The following is a 19,131-nucleotide window of genomic DNA, read 5'->3' as shown; positions in this document are numbered from 1 at the left end:
CTGCAAGAAGACTAGGGATAAATAGAGCATTTCAATGGTATTGTTAAGGGCAGGGATGAGGATGAGCAAGAGAGGAAAGGTAATGGAAAGGGGTTATGGACTAATTTTGGCTTCAAGGGATATCATGGTCAAAAATTAGAGTGGTGGATTACTGTCAGGGTGTGGAGTGGCATTTAGATTTAGGTATTAATGTAAGAGGTTAAAATAGGGTAAGGGCCTCACATGACTGCTTCAAGTCAGCTTTATGGTGGGATCAACATTACCTGAATATTCTTACCTCTTCAAAATAGTTAGCTTCTGCTGTCCAAGCTCCTCTTTCCTCCCCCAGATCTCACATCTCTCCTGGCCAGGCTCCTCTTGCCTTCGTTCTAAAGAAGTTTTTGCCAATATCCAACCTAAACCTCCTCTGGCACAACTTTAGCCTATTCTCCCTTGTCCTATAAAAGGGCACGTTGGAGAATAGACCAATGCCCACCTCGCTACAGGAGGATGAGGGGTGGGATGCCTCAGGTGGATCCCATCCAGCCCTACTGACTTGTGTACATCTAAGTGCTGTAGCAGGTCTCCAACCATGTCCTCATGGATTATGAGGCCCACATTCTGCTCCCCATCCCCTTCCACCAGATAAGGGGGATGGGTACCTGGAGAACAACTGGTCTTGCCGCTAAAGACTGAGGCAAAGAAGGCATTAAGCACCTCAGCCTTTTCCTCATCTCTTGTCACTAAGTTTCCCCCCACATCCAGTAAAGGATGGAGATTCTCCTTAGTCCTCCTTTTTGTGTTTCTGTATGTATAAAAACATTTTCTGTTATCTTTAACAGCAGCAGTGAGAGTGAGCTCCAGATGAGCTTTGGCCTTTCTAATTTTGTCCCTGGAGATCCTCACAAGGTCCTTATAGTCCTCCTGAGTGGCCTGCCCTCTTTTCCAAAGGTCCTAAACCCTCTTTTTCTTCCTAAGCTCTAGCCACAACTTTCTGTTCAGCCAAGCCAGTCTTCTTTCATGCTGGCTCATCTTTGGGTACGTGGGTGTCCTGGTTTCAGTTAGAACAGAATTTTCTTCCTAGTAGCTGGTGGAATGCTGTGTTTTGGCTTAGGATGAGAAGAGTGCTGAGAACACCCCGATGTTTTAATTGTTGCAGAGCAGTGCTTACACCAAGCCAAGGACATCTCAGCCTTTTGCTCTGTCTTGCCAACGGGCAGGCTGGGGGTGCAGTAAGAGCTGGGAGGGGACAGACCCAGGACAGGTGACCCAAACTAGCCAAAGGGGTATTCCATACTATCTGATGTCATGCTAAACAATATATAGGGGTGGCTAGCTGGGTGGAGGGGGCAGGACTACTCGGGGTTAGGCTGAGCATCAGTCAGCGGGTGGTGAGCAATTGCATTGTGCATCACTTGTTTGTACATATTATTAGTAGTAGTGCTATTATCACCATTGTATTATTATTATTATTATTATTATTATTATTATTATTATTATTATTATTATTATTATTTATTATTATTATTATTTTCCTGTCTTATTAAACTGTCTTTATTTCAACTCACGGGCTTCACTTTCCTTTTCTCTCCCCTGTCCCAGAGAGGGAGGGGTAGGGTGAGCGAACGGCTGCGTGGTGTTTAGCTGCTGGCTGGGTTAAACCATGACAGTGGGGATGGACAGACTGCTCCTGAGCCTTGAAGATTTCCTTCTTGAAGAGTGTCCAGCCTTTCTGGACTTGTCTGCCCTTCAGAACTGCCTCCCAAGGCACTCTGCCAACCAGTGTCCTGAACAGCTCAAAGTCTGCTTGTAGAACGCCTCATCTGTCTCCTCATCCTGGTTTGGCGGTCAATAAGATATCCCCACCACGATGCCTGCCTTGTTGGCCTTCCCTCTGACCCTAACCCATAGGGACTCAATATTATCATTCCCAGATTCGAGTTCTGCAATGTCAAAACACTCCCTAATATAGAGCCACACCACCACCCCTTCTGTTCTGTGTGTCTCTTCTGAAGAGCCCATAACCAGTCATTGCAGCACTCCAGTCATGGGAGTGGTCCCACCACGTTCCAGTGATGGCAACCAGGTCACAGCATGCCTTTTATTTCTTTTATTTCTTTGCTATTGAGCAATGGCTACATTTCTATTATATTGTACATGCAATAATAAAATCTCTGTTTATGGCCCAGAGGAATTTGGCACTTCAAATGTCACTCAGATGTCACTCTGCCATCTCCAATATCACCTGGTGTCTGCCTCTGAACAGCTCCCTTTTTGGCCTCTGTCCCCCACGTCCCCAGCACCTCCACCTCCACCCTGCCCTCACACGCTGTGCTGCCGTTCACCAGCCTGAACCCTGTGTACTCAAGGACAAAGGAGGGTGAGAGAGGCCACATTTGTGCTCTTGCTCCCACAGGAGCTGCAGGAGAGGCCAAAGGGACAGCATGCCTTTCTCCTCCTGCAGCACTCTCATTTTGGGGATGCAGACCACCACCTCACCCCACCTGTCTCCCACCCAGCACAGCCCAGTGCCCACCCTGCTCTCCTGCTCCCACCACAACCCCAGTGGCCATCATTCCACCCCAAGTCCTTACGTGTGCAGGTGACATGAATGCCATTGCTGTGGGTGCAGGCCTTGTCCTTGGAGGCCCCCCAGGGGCAGAAGAGGATGGTGGATTCATTCCCCACACACTGCAGCTCTCTGTCCCAGACAGGGCCAGCCCCTTCTCCCAGCTGAGCTGCCCCATGGACAGACAGGGCTGTGCCACACTGCAGCTCCCTGCACACCACCTCGGCAGCTTTGGCACCAAAGTGGGAGTGACAGACAGCTTTCCACTGGTCCCCGTCGTAGACCTCCAGACTTCCTGAGCAGGGGCTGTCCCCTCCGACCAGCCGCACAAATCCTGGGGCAACCAAGGAGACCTGTGAGTTCCCAGAGCCCTCTGGCACTTCCGTGCCCACCTCCCACCTCATCCCTAAAGTGGCCAGATTCAGAGCTCCACGGCCATCCCAGCAGCTCTCAGTGGGTGCTGATGGCACAAAGAGGTCAGCACCCCCCCCCATCCTCACTGATCCTCTGAATCTTGCGCAGCACCCATGGGCTGCCCTCTCTCCCAGCCCCCAGCTGCAGGCACCACTCAGACAAACTGCTGCTGCCCAGAGCCCCTGGGCTGCCCAGCACCGGCCCCAGCACTGCAGCACTCACAGCATGTGGACCCAGGGAAATGGGTCCAGGCACTGGGGGCTGCTGCAGCTGGCTCTGCCCTGCTGGGCTCAGGCCACGCTGAGGAACCCCTTGGAGCTTCAAAAAAAGTCCCCTGTTCCCAGGGGCTGCTGCAGCTCTTGTGGAGCTGCTGTTAGAATGGGGCACATCCAGGGAGCAGGTAAAGGGGGGGTCCTCAGACAGGGACAAAGTGTGGTGCTGGGCATGGATGACCCCATCCACCAGCCACACACAGAGCAAAAGAGCAGGCAGAGAGCAGCGCTGGGCTGACACATGCTCCTGGTATGAGGGCAGGCACCAAGGAGAGCCAGGAGGTGCTGGCACAGCCCCTGGCACACAGGGTAGGCAGGAGAGGCTGGGCAGCGGGTCAGCACGGCCTGGAGGGGCCGTATCCCTAGAGGTTACCTCTCATGGGGTGACCCCGGGACAGGAACAAGGTGCTGCCTGCCTCCCTGCTCCTCTGTGCAAGCCCAGTGCTCCTGCCCTCCGAGTAGCCCCTCTGCTTTGGCCGCAGTTCTCTTGTCTGCCAGGGGTACAACCCAAAAGTCCTGGGCCATTGCACGCCCTTCCCTGAGGCTGCTGGTGGCTGGGGGAGCTGCTCTAGATTCCCCTGGCATAGGGACCAGCCTGCCAGACAGGGCCTGGGTGAATGGAAGAGAAAGATGGGAACCAGGCAGCACAGTGGGGAAGGGTGGGGGCTTTCCTCTCCCAGCCCTGGGCACCTCCCCAGGGTTGGCTGCTCCAGCCTCATGACCAGACTGGGTGTGCTCCCACTGGGCTTTCCCCAGGGACAAGGGACACCAGCAGTGACAGACCCAGCTCAGAGTGCAACTTGACACACAGAGCCATGTTCTGGTGTCCACTTGTTGCTTCCTGAAGTCACAGCCAGGTCCCTTAGGAGTGTCCTCATCCCAGAGGTAGGGAACAAGTTCAGTCCTTACCTGAACATGTCACTCCAGCATCCCAGCTGTGATCGCAGTCTGTTTGACCCCAGCCATTGTGTGTGCAGTCAGACAGGGCAGACTCCTTGCCATTACATTCAACATCATCCATCCAAATGGAACCAGATCCTGGTCCAAAGTGTGCATTTCGAGGAGCTTCGAGAGCAACCCCACAGCCCAGCTGCCTACAAACCACTGCAGCATCGGTCATGTCCCAGCGGTCGCTGCACACGGTCCCCCACTGACCCCGGTGTTTCACCTCCACTCTCCCAGCACAGCGACTGCCACCATCCGCCAGCCTCACCTCCGCAGACCCTTCAAACACCAACACAGGAAGGGTCAGGAGACCTTTGAGCCCCACAAGGTGGGTCTGTGAGTGCTCCCTCTGCTGCCCAGGCAGTCACAGGCCCCAGGGTGGGAGCCCTGTCCCCACTGATTGTCACTGGAGTGTTGGGGGGATTCTTCCTCTGCCCATGGGCTGCACTGAATCACAGAATCACAGAATCACAGAATTTCTAGGTTGGAAGAGACCTCAAGATCATCGAGTCCAACCTCTGACCTAACGCTAACAGTCCCCACTAAACTATATCCCTAAGACTGCTCTGGGGGTGCCCAACTACAGCCCTTCTGGGCCATTTGCTGCCCAGAGCCCTCATAATCCCCTCTTCCCACCCCATTGGCCCCCTGCCCCTGCCCATGTTCACCCACATACCACCCCCAGTCCTGCACAGGGTTCCCACTCCTCCCCTGACCAGCACCCTCTCCAAAGCACGGTGACTCTAACCCCATACTTCTTCCTATCCATCACCTGCACCAGGCACCTCTCAAATGCACCAAATTCCCAGGAGCTGATGGCAGCCTGGCCGTTGACTGATGCTGGTGAACCTGGGTGGCTCTGAGAGCTGAAGTCACCTTTGTGCCACCAGCAGCAACAGGGTCTAATGCAGGAAGTCAAAGCTCCTCTGGGTTCCTTCTCTGCATTTCACCATGTCCAGTGGGGAACAGGACCTGGTGCCTTGAGAAACCAGATTTACCATTGCAGGTGATGTGGGTCTCTTCTCGGAGGTCATCACACGACTGCAGATGCCAGGCAGCAGAGGGACACTGCCAGAAGGAGCTGTTGCTCTTCCCACACTCCACGTGATCCAGCCATGCGGTGCCAGACAGCTTGGCAGAGTTTAAGATTATTTCCCAATCCCCCTCATTCCCGCAGCCCAGCTCCTTGCACACCAGTGACACCGTCTCGGTGGTCATCGAATTGAAGCAAACGCTGCCCCACGTCCCGTTGTAGAAAACCTGCAGGCGCCCGGAGCAGCTGTCACTGTTCTCCAGCCTCAAGGCCATGAACTCTGGAAGGAGGAAAGGCCCCAGGGATGTCCTTGGATGTCAGCCGCTGATGGCCTTGGCCCTACCTGGCTCTACCCTCACCCGGGCCTCACTGGCCCCAGCTCCCAACCCCGCTCCCAGCACAGACCTGAACAGATGACTCCCACATCCTCCTTGTGCCCGCAGTCGTGCTGCCCCCAGGCCTTGGCAGGGCAGTCCCAGAGAGCAGCTTCGGCCCCGGAGCAGTTGACGCCATCCAGCCAGATCTGCCCGGAGCCCTCCCCAAACCGAGCAGAGCCGGCTGCCTCCAGGGCCCCTCCGCAGCCCAGCTGGCGGCAAACGACGGCGGCGTCGGCCAGGTCCCAGGCGTCGTCGCAGACGGTGCCCCAGCGCCCCTGGTAGTAGATCTCCACTCTCCCTGCACAGCGCCCGGCCCCGTCCACCAGCCGCACCCGCTGGCTCCCTGCAGCAGGGAGAACCCCGGCCGTCAGGGACTGGCTGCCCTCCCAGCCCCACACCTGGGGGACGTGCAGCACCACTCACCCCGGCACACGACCCCCACGTCCTCCATGATCCCTTCTGCCGGTGTGCTCTGAGGCAGGGAGGTGTTGCAGAGGCTCAGGTTAGCCTCGTGCCCTGCACACCGCACCCCATGCAGCCCCACAGGTCCTGGTCCTCGCTCGGCCCTCATGGGGGTGTAGGCTGCCTCTGCCTCTCTGCACTGCAGCTGCCGGCACACCACGCTGGCCTCCTGCATGTCCCACTGCTCATCCAGGACTCTGCCCCACGTCCCGTGCTGGAAGACCTCCACGCGCCCGTTGCACCGGCTCTCTCCACCCACCAACCGTACAGACATGTTGCGAGCCGGGCCTGATGAGAGCAGAAATTCAGCCTGGTGCTGCAATGGGGTCCAAAACTTTGTGTGGCCGTGTCACACACCAGGGGCAAATGGACTTTGCAGCACTGCCCAGCACTCACCTGAGCAAATGACAGCAGCAGCGTTCTCCTGGGAGCACGGCGAGGCCCCCAGGGCAGTCACCGGGCACTGCCCCAGGTGGGCTTCAGTCCCGTCACAGTGGAACGAGTCTCTCCAGACGGGGCCGGTTCCTCTCCCAAAATGCCCTCCTCCAGGAATGGACTCAGCAAAGCCACAGCCGAGGTGCCGACAGAGAACGTGGGCGTCCGAGAGGTCCCAGTGGGAGGCACAGAGGGTCCCCCAGCTCCCCAGCACCTCCACCTCCACCCTGCCCTCACACGCTGTGCTGCCGTTCACCAGCCTGAATCCTGTGTACTCAAGGACAAAGGATGGTGAGAGAGGCCACATTTGTGCTCTTGCTCCCACAGGAGCTGCAGGAGTGGCCAAAGAGACAACGTGCCTTTCTCCTCCTGCAGCACTCTAATTTTAGGGCTGCAGACCACCACCTCTCCTCACATCTCCCCCACCCAGCACAGCCTAGTGCCCACACTGCTCTCCAGCTCCAACCACAGCCCCCGTGGCCATCATCCCACTCAAAGTCCTTACGTGTGCAGGTGACATGAGTGCCATTGCTGTGGGTGCAGGCCTTGTCCTTGGGGGCCCCCGTGGGGCAGAAGGAGAGGACGGATTCATTCCCCACACACTGCAGCTCTCTGTCCCAGACAGGACCGGCCCCTTCTCCCAGCTGAGCTGCCCCATGGACAGACAGGGCTGTGCCACACTGCAGCTCCCTGCACACCACCTCGGCAGCTTTGGCACCAAAGTGGGAGTGACAGACAGCTTTCCACTGGTCCCTGTCGTAGATCTCCACACTTCCTGAGCAGGGGCTGTCCCCTCCGACCAGCCGCACAAATCCTGGAGCAACCAAGGAGACCTGTGAGTTCCCAGAGCCCTCTGGCACTTCCGTGCCCACCTCCCACCTCAGCCCTAAGGTGGTCACATGCAGAGCCCCACGGCCAGCCCAGCAGCTCTCAGGGGGTACTGATGGCACAAAGAGATTCGGGACCCCCCTGCTGCTTCTCAGAAACCAGCCCAGCACCCATGTCCTCTTTTCCAAGCCCCCAGCTGCAGACACCGCTCAAACTGCTGCTGCCCGGAGCCCCTGGGCTGCCTGGCCCCAGACCCAGCACTGCAGCACCTGCAGCACGTGGGCCCAGGGAAACAGGCCCAGGAACTCAGGGCTACTTCAGCCTGCTCTGCCCCACAAGGCTCAGGCCATTTAGAAGAAATCCTTGGATCTGCCAAAAAGCCCCCCTCTTCCCAGGGAATGTTGGGAACTCCTGTTAGATAGGGCATATCGGGGGATCCTCTGCAAAGGGGGGTCCTCCGGCAGGGACAGTGTGGTGCTGGGCATGCACGTCCCCAGCCACCTACCATGCATGGGTCAGGAAAGCAGGCAGAGAGCAGCCCTGGGTTTACACGAGCTCCTGGTGTGAGGGCAGGCAGAGAGGAGAGCCAGGAGGTGCTGGCACAGCCCCTGGGGCACAGGGCAGGCAGGAGAGGCTGGGCAGTGGGTCAGCACTGCCTGGAGGGGCCATGTCACTGGGGGCTGCCTCTCTTGGGGGGACCCTGGGACAGGAACAAGGTGCTGCTTGCCACCCTGCTCCTCTGCACAAGCCCAGTGCTCCTGCCCTCTGAGCAGCCCCTCTGCTTTGGCCAACGTTCTCTTGGCCGCTGGGGGTACAACCCAAAAGTCCTGGGCCATTGCACGCCCTTCCCTGAGGCTGCTGGTGGCTGGGGGAGTTGCTCTAGATTCCCCTGGCATAGGGACCAGCCTGCCAGACAGGGCCTGGGTGAGTGGGAGGAGAAAGATGGGAACCAGGCAGCACAATGGGGAAGAGTGAGGGCTTTCCTCTCCCAACCGCAGGCATCTCCCTAGGCTTGGCTACTCCAGCTTCATGGCGAGGCTGGATGTGCTCCCACTGGGCTTTCCCCAGGGACAAGGGACACCAGCAGTGACAGACCCAGCTCAGAGTGCAACTTGACACACAGAGCCATGTTCTGGTGTCCACTTGTTGCTTCCTGAGGTCACAGCCAGGTCTCTTAGAAGTGTCCTCGTCCCAGAAGTAGGGAACAAGTTCAGTCCTTACCTGAGCATGTCACTCCAGCATCCAAGCTGTGATCGCAGTATGCTTTACCCCATCCTGCATGTGTGCAGTCAGACAGGGCAGACTCGGTGCCACGACAGCCAACATAATTCATCCAAATGGGCCCAGAGCCTGGCCCAAAGTGTGCATTCCAATGAGCTTTGAGAGCAACCCCACAGCCCAGCTGCCTACAAACCACTGCAGCATCAGTCATGTCCCAGGAGAAATGACACACGGTCCCCCACTGGTCCTGGTGTTTCACCTCCACTCTCCCAGCACAGCGACTGCCGCCATCCGCCAGCCTCACCTCCGCAGCCCCTTCAAACACCAACACAGGAAGGGTCAGGAGAGTTTTAAGCCCCACATTGTATGTCCGTGAGGACCCCCTCCCCAGGCAGACTCCCAGTTCCCACGGTGGGATCCCTGTCCCCATAGGCTATCTCAGGGGCAGTGGGGGGTTCCTCCTCTCCCCATGGGCTATGCTGGGCTGGGGATACCCAGCTCTAGCCCTCCTGGGCCATTTGCTGCCCCACAGCCCTCACCACCTCCTCCCACCCCAGCGGACCCCTGCCCCCACCCATGCCCACCCCCACACAACCCCCAGCCCTGCACAGGTCTCCCACTCCTCCCCATCCCAGTGTCCCCCAAACAGACCCATGCCCCTGAGCAGCTTCCATTGCCCATTGTCTGCCACACGCACCTCCCAAACCCACTGTCTGGGTTGACCACAAAAATATCGACAGCCCACATTCCTTCCCAATCCCTGCTGTCAGACTGGCCCCTGTGCTTGACCAGGGTCCCCAAGAAGAGCACCTCTCGGTGCAGATGCCCCAGTCCCCTTCTGTTAATGGGACACAACCTGCCCTCCTGGAGTCAGTGCTTCCCCAGATCCCAGGGGCAGGGAACAGCACACAACCCCCCTGGGGCATCCCAGACATTGGCTGTGCCCTGGAGATCACTGAGGGCCACTCTCACTGTCTGGAGCTACTCCAGATCCAGAGGCACAGTGCTGGGGAACAAGGGGTCACAAAAGGGTACCCAAGGACAAGGAGTCTAGAAATGAAGTCAGGCTTGGGCTGCCAAAAACATGGGAGATATGAAAATGGATTACCCCTCCCACCCAGACAGGCACAGATTAAAGAACAGAGCTGAGAGACTGAGAACCTTCTGCCTCTCATTTCAGTGGTGCCTGAAAACAACCCCACTCCCAGAGAGATCCCAATGACCCCACTGCTGTCCACTGTCCCAAGGCTGTGGAACAGAGAAGCTGGCACTTACCTCTGCAAGGCTGCACCCAGAGGAACAGCCACAGCACCCAAGGGGACAGGAGTCCCTCTGTCCCCATCCTGAGGCTCCTGTCCTGACAGCACAGCCCTGCTGCTGGAGTTCCTGGGGACCCACAGTGAAATGGAGATGATGGGAGGGCAATATATCTGTGCAGATGCTGTCCCAGCTGCAGGAGGAGCCAATCGAAGCAGCAGGCACCTTTTTAGACGTTATCGGCACTTATCTCCCCTCCGACGCAGCCCAGCTCTCCAATGAACTTCTCCAGCGCTCTTCATGACCATATATGAGGGACGGCTCCGCTGCGGGTCTCACGTCACTGCGGTGGGAGATCATCGTGGGGTAGGGCTGGGTGTGGGGGCAGATGGCTCTGACACCCCTTGCAGCCTGCTGTGGGAGCACGGAGCATCTCCTAAGCTGTAGCATCCAAGAGCCCAAGGTGCAATTGTCCGGCCATCCTTGCGCCATGGGATCCAGGGGACTGGTCCTGCAGCGGGGCTGTGTTAGTCTAGGAAGGGACCAGCCCCTGCCCCTGCTACAGCCCCCGCTGTGCTGGCAGCAGCAGCTGGGAAAGGCCCTTGGGCAGGGCCAGAGCCCCATGCTGGGAGAGCTGGCTGTCCCGTCCCTAACCAGGGAGCCTCCTGTGGGGTCCCGGCAGCAGCCAGAGCTGGTCCAGGGCCTGCCCTGGCAGCAGAGCTGCAGCCCAGAGCCTCAGGCGTCTCCCTGGCTCTCAGCGTGTCACCCAGGGGCCGTTATTCCCCGCGGCGGGTCGGGAGCTGGAGCCTGCCTGCCACTGCAGGTGCACAAACCGCAGCCCACGTGACATGGCGCCCGGGCAGGAAGACGGTGGTTTCCTCCTGGCCCCGTGCCCAGGCATGGCCCTGCGGTGCCTCCCAGCTTCCTCACAGCTCCAAGACTGGCACAGTCCAAGAAGTGTTGGGACAATGCTCTCAGACATATAGTTTATTATATATATATATAAATATAAATACACACATATATATATACATTTTATATTTTTAATAGAACACACATTTTTATGAATATATACAATATATATATATTACTTATACATTATTATATTTTTATATATTTTATTAGATTAAATATTATTCTTATATATTTCATGTATTATTATATAGTTCATATTATAATATATAATTACCGATATTATATTATAGATTATATTATATTTTTATTTGATAAATATTTTTATTACATAAAGTATTCCAGTATATTATACTGTATTATGTTATATTATACAGTATAATATATTATATTAATTTTATTATATATTTTATCTTATTTTATTTTATTTTTCATTAAATTAATTTTACATGTATTATACATATGTAAAAGGTTTATTTTTTATAAATCTATACATTATATATTTTAGTATTTTTAAAATATATTTACAGTTTGTATAGTTTTTTAGATACATATATAATTTATTTTATTGTCTGGTGGCTGGAGTTGGACTCACTGATCCTTGATTCTTTCCAACTCGGGCTATTTCATGATTCTGCCCAATACAGCTCCAGGTGATGCCATAGCATCTTCACATGCCATGGGCCTGCTCCTGGCCTATATTCAGACAGCAATGACCTCACAAACACCTACACAAGTTCTTGGCCTGTTGCAGGCCTGCCACCTCCTCAGGCACCAGTGACCTCACAGGTACCTGTACAATCCGTGGGCCTTGCCCTGACCTATCAGCTAATTGATCACCAGTGACCTCCCCACAGACCCACACAAGCCATGTGCTTATTCCTGGCCTCCTGGCTTCTCAGGCACCAGGGTCCTCCCAGCATCTAGCACAGGCCACCCTTGCTCTCAGCCAGTTAGTTACACAGGCACCACTGGCATCCAAATGACATCCACAGGCCAGGGGCCTGCTCCTGGCCTATCAACTCCTCAGCTGACCATGACCTCATAGGCACATGCTGCCTAATGGAAGGTGTCCCTGCCTGTAGCAGAGGGATGTGGACTAGATGGTCACTAGAATTCCTACAACCCAAACCATTCTATGACTCTGTGATTCTCTGATATCCTTGCAGCTGATGCATACTCGCCATGGAAGTAGTCAGGCTCCAGTGACCTCCCAAGAACTTATCTGGCCATGCACCTGCTCCTGGCCTATTGGCTACTCAGCCAAGAGTGGCATCACAAGTCCATTCCCCAGGCATGGGTCTCCTTCCTGCCTGTCATCTTCTCAGGCAACAGTGCCCTCACAAGTTCTTCCAAGAGCTGTGGGCTTGCTGGTGGTCTGTCAGCTCCACAGGCACCACTGACCTGAGCACCACATAGACACCTGTTTGGTTTCTGTTCCCAATGAAGTAGTGTGATGCACCAGTAGACAGGTGCCTGGGGCTTCTGTTGAATTTCAGGAGAAATCAAGCATGGTGTGCCATCGCTGACATGACATCATAAGCTCCCAAAGACCCACACAAGCCATGTGCTTATTCCTGGCCTCCTGGCTTCTCAGGCATCACGGTCCTCACAGCGCCTAGCACAGGCCACCCTTGCTCTCAGCCTGTCAGCGACTCAGGCACCACTGTTATCACAGGAATATTCACCTGCCATGGGCCTGCTCGTGGCCTATCAGATCTTCAGCTGACAGTGACCTCATAAGCACAGATGATCTATTGGAAGATGTCAGAGTCCCTGTCCATGATGGGTGGTGGCTGCTCATGTTCAGCTGGCTGTTGACCAACATCCCCAGGTGCTTTTCTTCTGGACAGCTTTCCAGCCACTCTTCCCCAAGCCTATGCTACTGCATGGGGTTGTTATGATCCAAGTGCAGAAGCACCGTTGAATGTCATGTGATTGGACTCAGTCCATCAATCTAGCCTTTCCACATCCCTCTGCAAAGCTTTCCTACCCTCAAGCAGATCAACTGTCCCACCTAACTTCTTGTCATCTGCAAATATACTGAGGGTGTACTTGATCCTCTCATTCGGATCGTAGATCTATATATTAAATAAAACTGGACCCAAGCCCTGGGGAATGTCACTGATGACTAAGCTGAACATCTGGTCAACTGACACCAACTGGACTGAACTCCCTTCACTCCTTCACTCTTTGAGCATGGCCATTTAGAAAGTTCTTCAACCAGCAAACTGTACACTTGTCCAAGCCATGAGCAGCCAGATGGGTTGTCATTCTGCAGGGCTACTTCTGGTGAGGCTGAGTGCATACTAAGATTTATGCTTTTTCTAAAGTCCTGTTCTCAGTCCTTTCAAACCAACTAAGCATGAAGCTGGTGCTTGTGATGAGCTGGTGCTCAGGTCGTGTTCCAGTTACTTGCTATATCATGTATCATTGTCCCTGAGTTTGTACAGCACTGGCATTCTCGCACTCCCTTTTATCTCTGTTTGCTTGAGTCTGCGGTGTCAATGGTAGTTCAGGAAGACTGGGAGGGGAGTGGCTTCAGGGGAAGCACGACGTTGCTTCTGTCACAGTGGGACTTTGGTCTGCCTGCACAGTTCAGTGGCTCAAGCTGTGACACAGCCAGGAGTTCCACACTTCAAGGGAATCCCAAAGGTAGTTCCTTCCTGAAGGGCGATGCCATCCTGAGTCCTGTCCTTGCCTGTGCATCTATCAAAGAGTCAATACAAGTTTGTCCTCAGAAGAAAGGCCCCATAACAAGGGGCTGCCTAGAGCTGGGCTCCTCTCCACAGTTTTGACCTGGAGTCTTCTCCTGCAGGACCTCTCCCTGGACTGCATCCTCCTTCAGGCCACATACAACTGCTCCCACATGGGGTCTTCCATCAGTTGCCATGTGGAGATCTGCTCCAACATGGTGCACCATGGGCTGCAGGGGAACTTCTGCTCTACCACCTGGAGCACTTCCACAGCCTATTTCTTCACTGACCTTGGTGTCTGCAGGGTTGTTCTCTCAGCTTCATGAGGCCAAACTGCTTCAGTTAGGTGACTAGACCGCAGGAATGCAGCATTTGGGGATTAGGTGTTCAGGTTAGGGTTTAGGGATTAGATCTTGCCTTCCAGGGTTAGTAGTTGGGCAGAGTATTAGAGGGAGGTCTGTGTTTACTGCGTTGGCTTCTAGTCTGTGTCTAGTGTAGAGACTATGTTATGTTATGTTGGCATTTTCTTCAGGGCTCTGTTGAGGAATCATGTTAAGGCTGGAATTCCATGCTAGGGATGAAAGGCTGAGGAATAGGGTGAGAATTGAGCTAAGAGTGTACGGTAAGGCCTTATGGATTTGGGACTTGGCAAACCCACGCCAAGTGAGATTTGGGGTTAGGAGTAAGAGTAGTGAATTCCTTGCAGAGAGAGGGATAGCATTTAGATGTAGGGGTAAGTAGGGCTGATGGTTACTGCTTCAAAATATTGCCAGGGCTTGACATGGATGTTTTCCTAGTAAGTGTTGCAGCAGCACAGCCTTGCCTGAACCCCTCTCACCTCTTCCAGATCTTTCCTTTCTGTTAGCCAAGTCCCTCTTCTCTCCCCCAAATCTCCCACCTTTATTCTCTCAGCTTTCCCCTGGTCTCCCCAAATGTGTCACCCTGTTGGGGGCAGCTTTCCGAAGGCCTTTATGACCTCAGAGGCTCTGCCTCCCTGCTGTTGGCCAGCCAGCTGCTGGGACAGACGTTACCTCACAGCCAGGATCCACAGGGCTACAAGGAGGTGTTGTGCTCAGCAGGCCTCTTCCCAGCCCATCCAGGAATACCCGGTGTAGGGGATGCCCTGCACAATTCCTCAGGTACCCTGTGGGCCAAGCAGCTCATGCTTCAGAAGGCCTCCCACATTTCTGGACTCACATTTCCCTGGGAGTTCTTCAGCTCCTTTAGGGCATCCTGAAGGAAATGACCACCTCAATATGCAAAAACTTATCAAGCACTGAGTGCACATGTTAGGGAAGTGTTCAAAACTCTCTGTGGTGGGTGAGAAAGTCTTCATGTCTAGATTTGTTTCATTCAAGTGCATTCCCAGGGCACATTGCCTGCAAAGGAAGATGACCTTGAGTCACTGTCTGTCCCACAGTATACTCCTAGGGAATATCTTATGGAACTTCTGCTCACTGGTAGTCATCTCTCCACGCCCACATCTTGTGCACTCTCATATGGAGAATAAAGACATGGACTCCTGATACATTAATTCGATATCCCTCAGAGGAGGAAATATAAACCACTTGTGTAAGCTGTGGCAAGAGCCCAGTCTGGGAATGGTGGTTGCAAGGAGCTGTTCTGGGACCATTGCCCTGAGGCAGCATTTCCCAGAGTGTGCAGAGAACAATGGTCCATCCCAGCCCCTGCTCTGCTGGTCCTCCCTGTCTCACCCAGCAGGCCAGCTCAGCCCAGACCCTCCCAAGCTCTCCACACCTTCATCTCCTATCCTCTCCCCAACCCAGCCCAGAAGAGCATCCCAGGCTGGGCAGACCCCAAAGCATCAAATGGAAAAGTGGAGGTCAGTTGCAGTGTCCCTGCTGCTGCCATCTGCAGGAGATTCCCCTCCCACAGGCATCCTGCAGCCCCCCAGGCCAGCCCCACTCCCCAGCACAGCACAGCACCACACTGCTGGCCCTGGGGTTCCTCAAGCAGCACCATTGCGCACCCACAGTGCCCTGCTCTGCTCCCAGGACACCCCATGTCCCACACAGCCTTGCCCCAGCCCAGCACGTCTGGGCTGGCCTGAGCAGTCATTCCTGCAGCCCCTTCCCATGCTGCCCACAGCCCCCAGCTGGTGGTGCTGCTCTGCAGAGCAAGGGGGCTGTGGTGCTTGGGGCCGTGGGGGCACTCTGAAGGGCCGTGCTGGTCAAGCTGGGAAGACAGAACCAGCTGGTGTGGGGCACTGGCACTGAGTGCCTCCCACACAAGTGGTTCCTTGGCCATGGATAGCCGGCACAGATAGCCGGCCTTCTTCAGAGTCAGAGACTCATGGAATAGCCCGAGCTGGAAGGGACCCACAAGGATCATCGAGTCAAACACATCTCCAATGTCAGGATATGTTTTGGGGTGATTCACTGTATTCAATCTATGAAATTTCACCAGAGGTATAACAACCAATTCAACAGAGAGCTTTCCTTATGCCTGCTGTGTTCCCTGGAGTTGCAGAGCTCTGCTTTTCCTTTTCCCACCCAGATTTAGCACCTCAGGGTGGCTCCACCTGGGACGTGCCCGTGCTCTATGGGCTCCATGTGCTACTGACTCCTGGGCACACACTGTCCCTGCCAAGTGCTTGGGGTCTCCAGGAAGCTCCCGCTTTCCTCCAGAAAGATGCCTGCCTGCCATCATTCCTCTCGCCTATTGTGTACAGAGGCAGGTGAATTCACTGTCTCTGTGGTGCTATCAGAGAATAGGGAACAATCACAGGTACACCCTGGCAGTGCTGCTGTGGCAGGATTCTTCTCCCCTCCCCCTCTGCCATGTGTCCCTGAAGCTCCACCACAGGTCTACAAGGAAGGGTATCAGGCAAGTAAGTCAATGTATGATCCTTTCTTTTATTAAAATACACAGAAAGCCTGACCCACCATTTATACAAAGACTTGGAGTCACATGAGACAGGTACATACAGTGTACGAAGGTATGACCAACGATGTTTCTTTGTGGGGAACACTATGAGGAGTAAAGCAAAGTAAAAAAGAAAAAAAAATAGAAACAAATAGAAAGATTTCTGGGTCTGTATACAGTTAACATGAAGAACACAGGCAGTTTATTCCTTCTGAAAAACCTCCATTCATCACTTTCCACACTGCATCCTTCAGCTCCTGATTCCTCATGCTGTAGATGAGGGGGTTCACTGCTGGAGGCACCACCGAGTACAGAACTGCCAGCAAAAGATTAAGGGAGGAGAAGGACATAGAGGGGGGTTTCAGGTAGGCAAAAAAGGCAGTGCTGATGAACAGGGAGACCACGGCCAGGTGAGGGAGGCATGTGGAAAAAGCTTTGTGCCGGCCCTGCTGTGAGGGGATCCTCAGCACAGCCCTGAAGATCTGCATGTAAGAAAGCACAAGGAAAACAAAACACCCAAAGGCTAAACACACACTAGGCACAATAAGCCCAACTTCTCTGAGGTAGGCATCTGAGCAGGAGAGCTTGAGGATCTGGGGAATTTCACAGAAGAACTGGTCCAGGGCATTGCCTTGGCAGAGGGGGAGGGAAAAGCTATTGGCAGTGTGCAGCACAGCATAGAGAAAGCCACTGCCCCAGGCAGCTGCTGCCATGTTGACACAAGTTTTGCTGTCCATTACTGTCCCGTAGTGCAGGGGTTTGCAGATGGCAATGTAGCGGTCATAGGCCATGATGATGAGAAGAGAAAACTCTGCTGAGATGAAAAAGAAAAAGAATAAAACTTGTATAGCACATTCCGAGTAGGAGATGGTCCTGGTGTCCCACAGGGAATTGGCCATGGCTTTGGGAACAGTGGTGGAGATGGATCCCAGGTCTAGGAGGGTGAGGTTGAGGAGGAAGAAGTACATGGGGGTGTGGAGGCGGTGGTTGCAGGCTATGGCTGTGAGGATGAGGCCGTTGCCCAGGAGGGCAGCCAGGTAGATGCCCAGGAAGAGCGCGAAGTGCAGGAGCTGCAGCTCCCGTGTGTCTGCGAATGGCAGGAGGAGGAACTCAGTGGGGAAGCTGCTGTTGGACATTTGCTGCCTCAGAACATGGTTGGCTGTCCATGGAGGAAAAGACTGTGTCAACTTAGAAAAACTTCTCTGCACAAAACCTCATTTGTGTTTCACAGAAACCCTCTCCACAAGACGTACTGTCTATTCCCTATGAGCTCTGTTTCTTTCTGTCTAAGGGTGCCTAAGGGATCAGGTGGATCATCTGTGTGATCAGCATGATTCAGTACTGTGCTACGGTATGTGGTAAAGTGCATTGCACACGGATCTCAGATGCCCACAGTCCAGAGGCATGCTCTTTGAGCTTCTGCCCCTTCTAATAACCTGACAGCTCTTATCATCATTATCATCCCCATGATTCACCCTCATGGCAGGCATGAAAGCAGAGAGTCCAGAGAGTGCCTTCCCTTCAGGTAGCTCCTGCCTTGGACTTCCCTGACAAGAATCTCCCCACAAAATTCCCTGGGGGTGCTGTGGAGCTCTGAGGAGCCTTCCCCAGGCAAGAGCCTTTGGGCACCAGCAGGACCCTGCCCTACCCTGTCCTGTAAGGGGGCTCCTTCCACCCACAGCTTCTCCCCGCAATGTCCTGGGCAGCTCCCTGAGCAGGCTGAGTGCTGAGCCTGGCAGGCAGCAGAGGCCCTGTCCCAGCACACAGCCCCTGGGGCACAGCACGGACCCTGCTCTGCACCACAGCCCTGGCCACCCCTGCCTGCACCCTGGCTGCACAGCCTGCAGCTGGCCCTTAAAGAAGGAACCCTCATGTCCTGTCCCTCTGACAGTTTGGGCAGGCAATCCCTGCTCTAGAGCTTGTCATACTCCTCTGCAGTAGAGAAACTCTGAGAGTGCTCCTGAAAAATTCCATAGGCTGCAGGATTTGCCAGCAAATCTGGACATGGAATCAGGAACAAGAGCTGCATGGCCCTGTAGCCACACACTTACCCTGTTCAGGGCTGTGAAGATTTCTCCTGCAGTGAGCTCTCAGCATCCCCCCTCCACACTGCCTTTAACATCTCCCTCCCTTCTCTCAGCGCCTTGTCCCTTGTCCCCTGCAGGCAGTGCCCCCAGCCCTGCTGCTGCGCTGTGCAGAGGAGCTGCTCCTGGGCAGAGCTGTCTCTCTGCAGCACTGCCCGCTTGCCAGGAGCTCCCCTTGGGCCCATGAGCCCGGCCCAGCTCATCAGCATAGGGAGTGCTTGATAAGTCCCTGGGCCTCCAGGGGAATCAACTTTGAAAAACACTAAAGTAATCATTTATGTTCCTTCCCTCCATTGTAGTGGGAGCACTGTCCTTTTTCATTTCAGAATAGGTATGATGTCCAAGGATCACCTTTCCATGTCCTGGTTTTGGGCAAAACACCCACCCAAGGTTCTCCCTCCCCCTGCTTATGGAAGGGTTTCAACTGAGTCAAACCAGGCATCTCATACTTTTTTTTTTATCTCTGTTTGCAGTTCAGAGGCTAGAAGGGGGCTTATCTTCCTCTCCCATGCCTCACAGAATCCCACTGTAGTTGGGATTCCTCTTGCCTTGGTTCAGATGGGTACAAACCAGGCAGCATGTAAGCTGCTTGTCTCAGCTCCCAGCACTTTGAATAGAGAAAGAGACCAAGAGGGAGCTGTTCAGAGGCAGACACCAGGTGATATTGGAGATGGCAGAGTGACATCTGAGTGACATCTGAAGTGCCTAATTCCTCTGGGCCATAAACAGAGATTTTATTATTGCATGTACAATATAATATA

General features: G+C 54.3%; 2 protein-coding genes across 2 annotated transcripts; both read right to left on the bottom strand.

The window, feature by feature from the left end:
• Nucleotides 1–2,189: 2,189 nt before the first annotated feature.
• On the bottom strand, nucleotides 2,190–8,965 carry LOC116500115 (antigen WC1.1-like). The gene is made up of 9 exons (XM_032205030.1): nucleotides 8,536–8,965; nucleotides 6,992–7,300; nucleotides 6,448–6,753; nucleotides 6,013–6,339; nucleotides 5,618–5,932; nucleotides 5,178–5,492; nucleotides 4,144–4,458; nucleotides 2,574–2,882; nucleotides 2,190–2,335 (listed from the first exon to the last, which is right to left on the bottom strand). Exons 1-9 carry the CDS (start codon nucleotides 8,963–8,965, stop codon nucleotides 2,190–2,192), a joined length of 2,772 nt encoding a protein of 923 aa, XP_032060921.1.
• Nucleotides 8,966–16,465: 7,500 nt separating this feature from the next.
• Nucleotides 16,466–17,254, bottom strand: LOC116500114 (olfactory receptor 14C36-like). The gene has a single exon (XM_032205029.1). The coding sequence runs from the start codon at nucleotides 17,252–17,254 to the stop codon at nucleotides 16,466–16,468; it is 789 nt and encodes a 262-aa protein (XP_032060920.1).
• Between the last annotated feature and the right edge of the window lie 1,877 nt (nucleotides 17,255–19,131).

This window comes from Aythya fuligula, chromosome 31 (genome assembly GCF_009819795.1).
Source record: "Aythya fuligula isolate bAytFul2 chromosome 31, bAytFul2.pri, whole genome shotgun sequence".
In the NCBI taxonomy this organism is placed as follows: Eukaryota; Metazoa; Chordata; class Aves; order Anseriformes; family Anatidae; genus Aythya; species Aythya fuligula.
The sequence above is the reverse complement of the archived record's forward strand: the minus strand, read 5'-3'. Positions and strand labels throughout refer to the sequence as shown.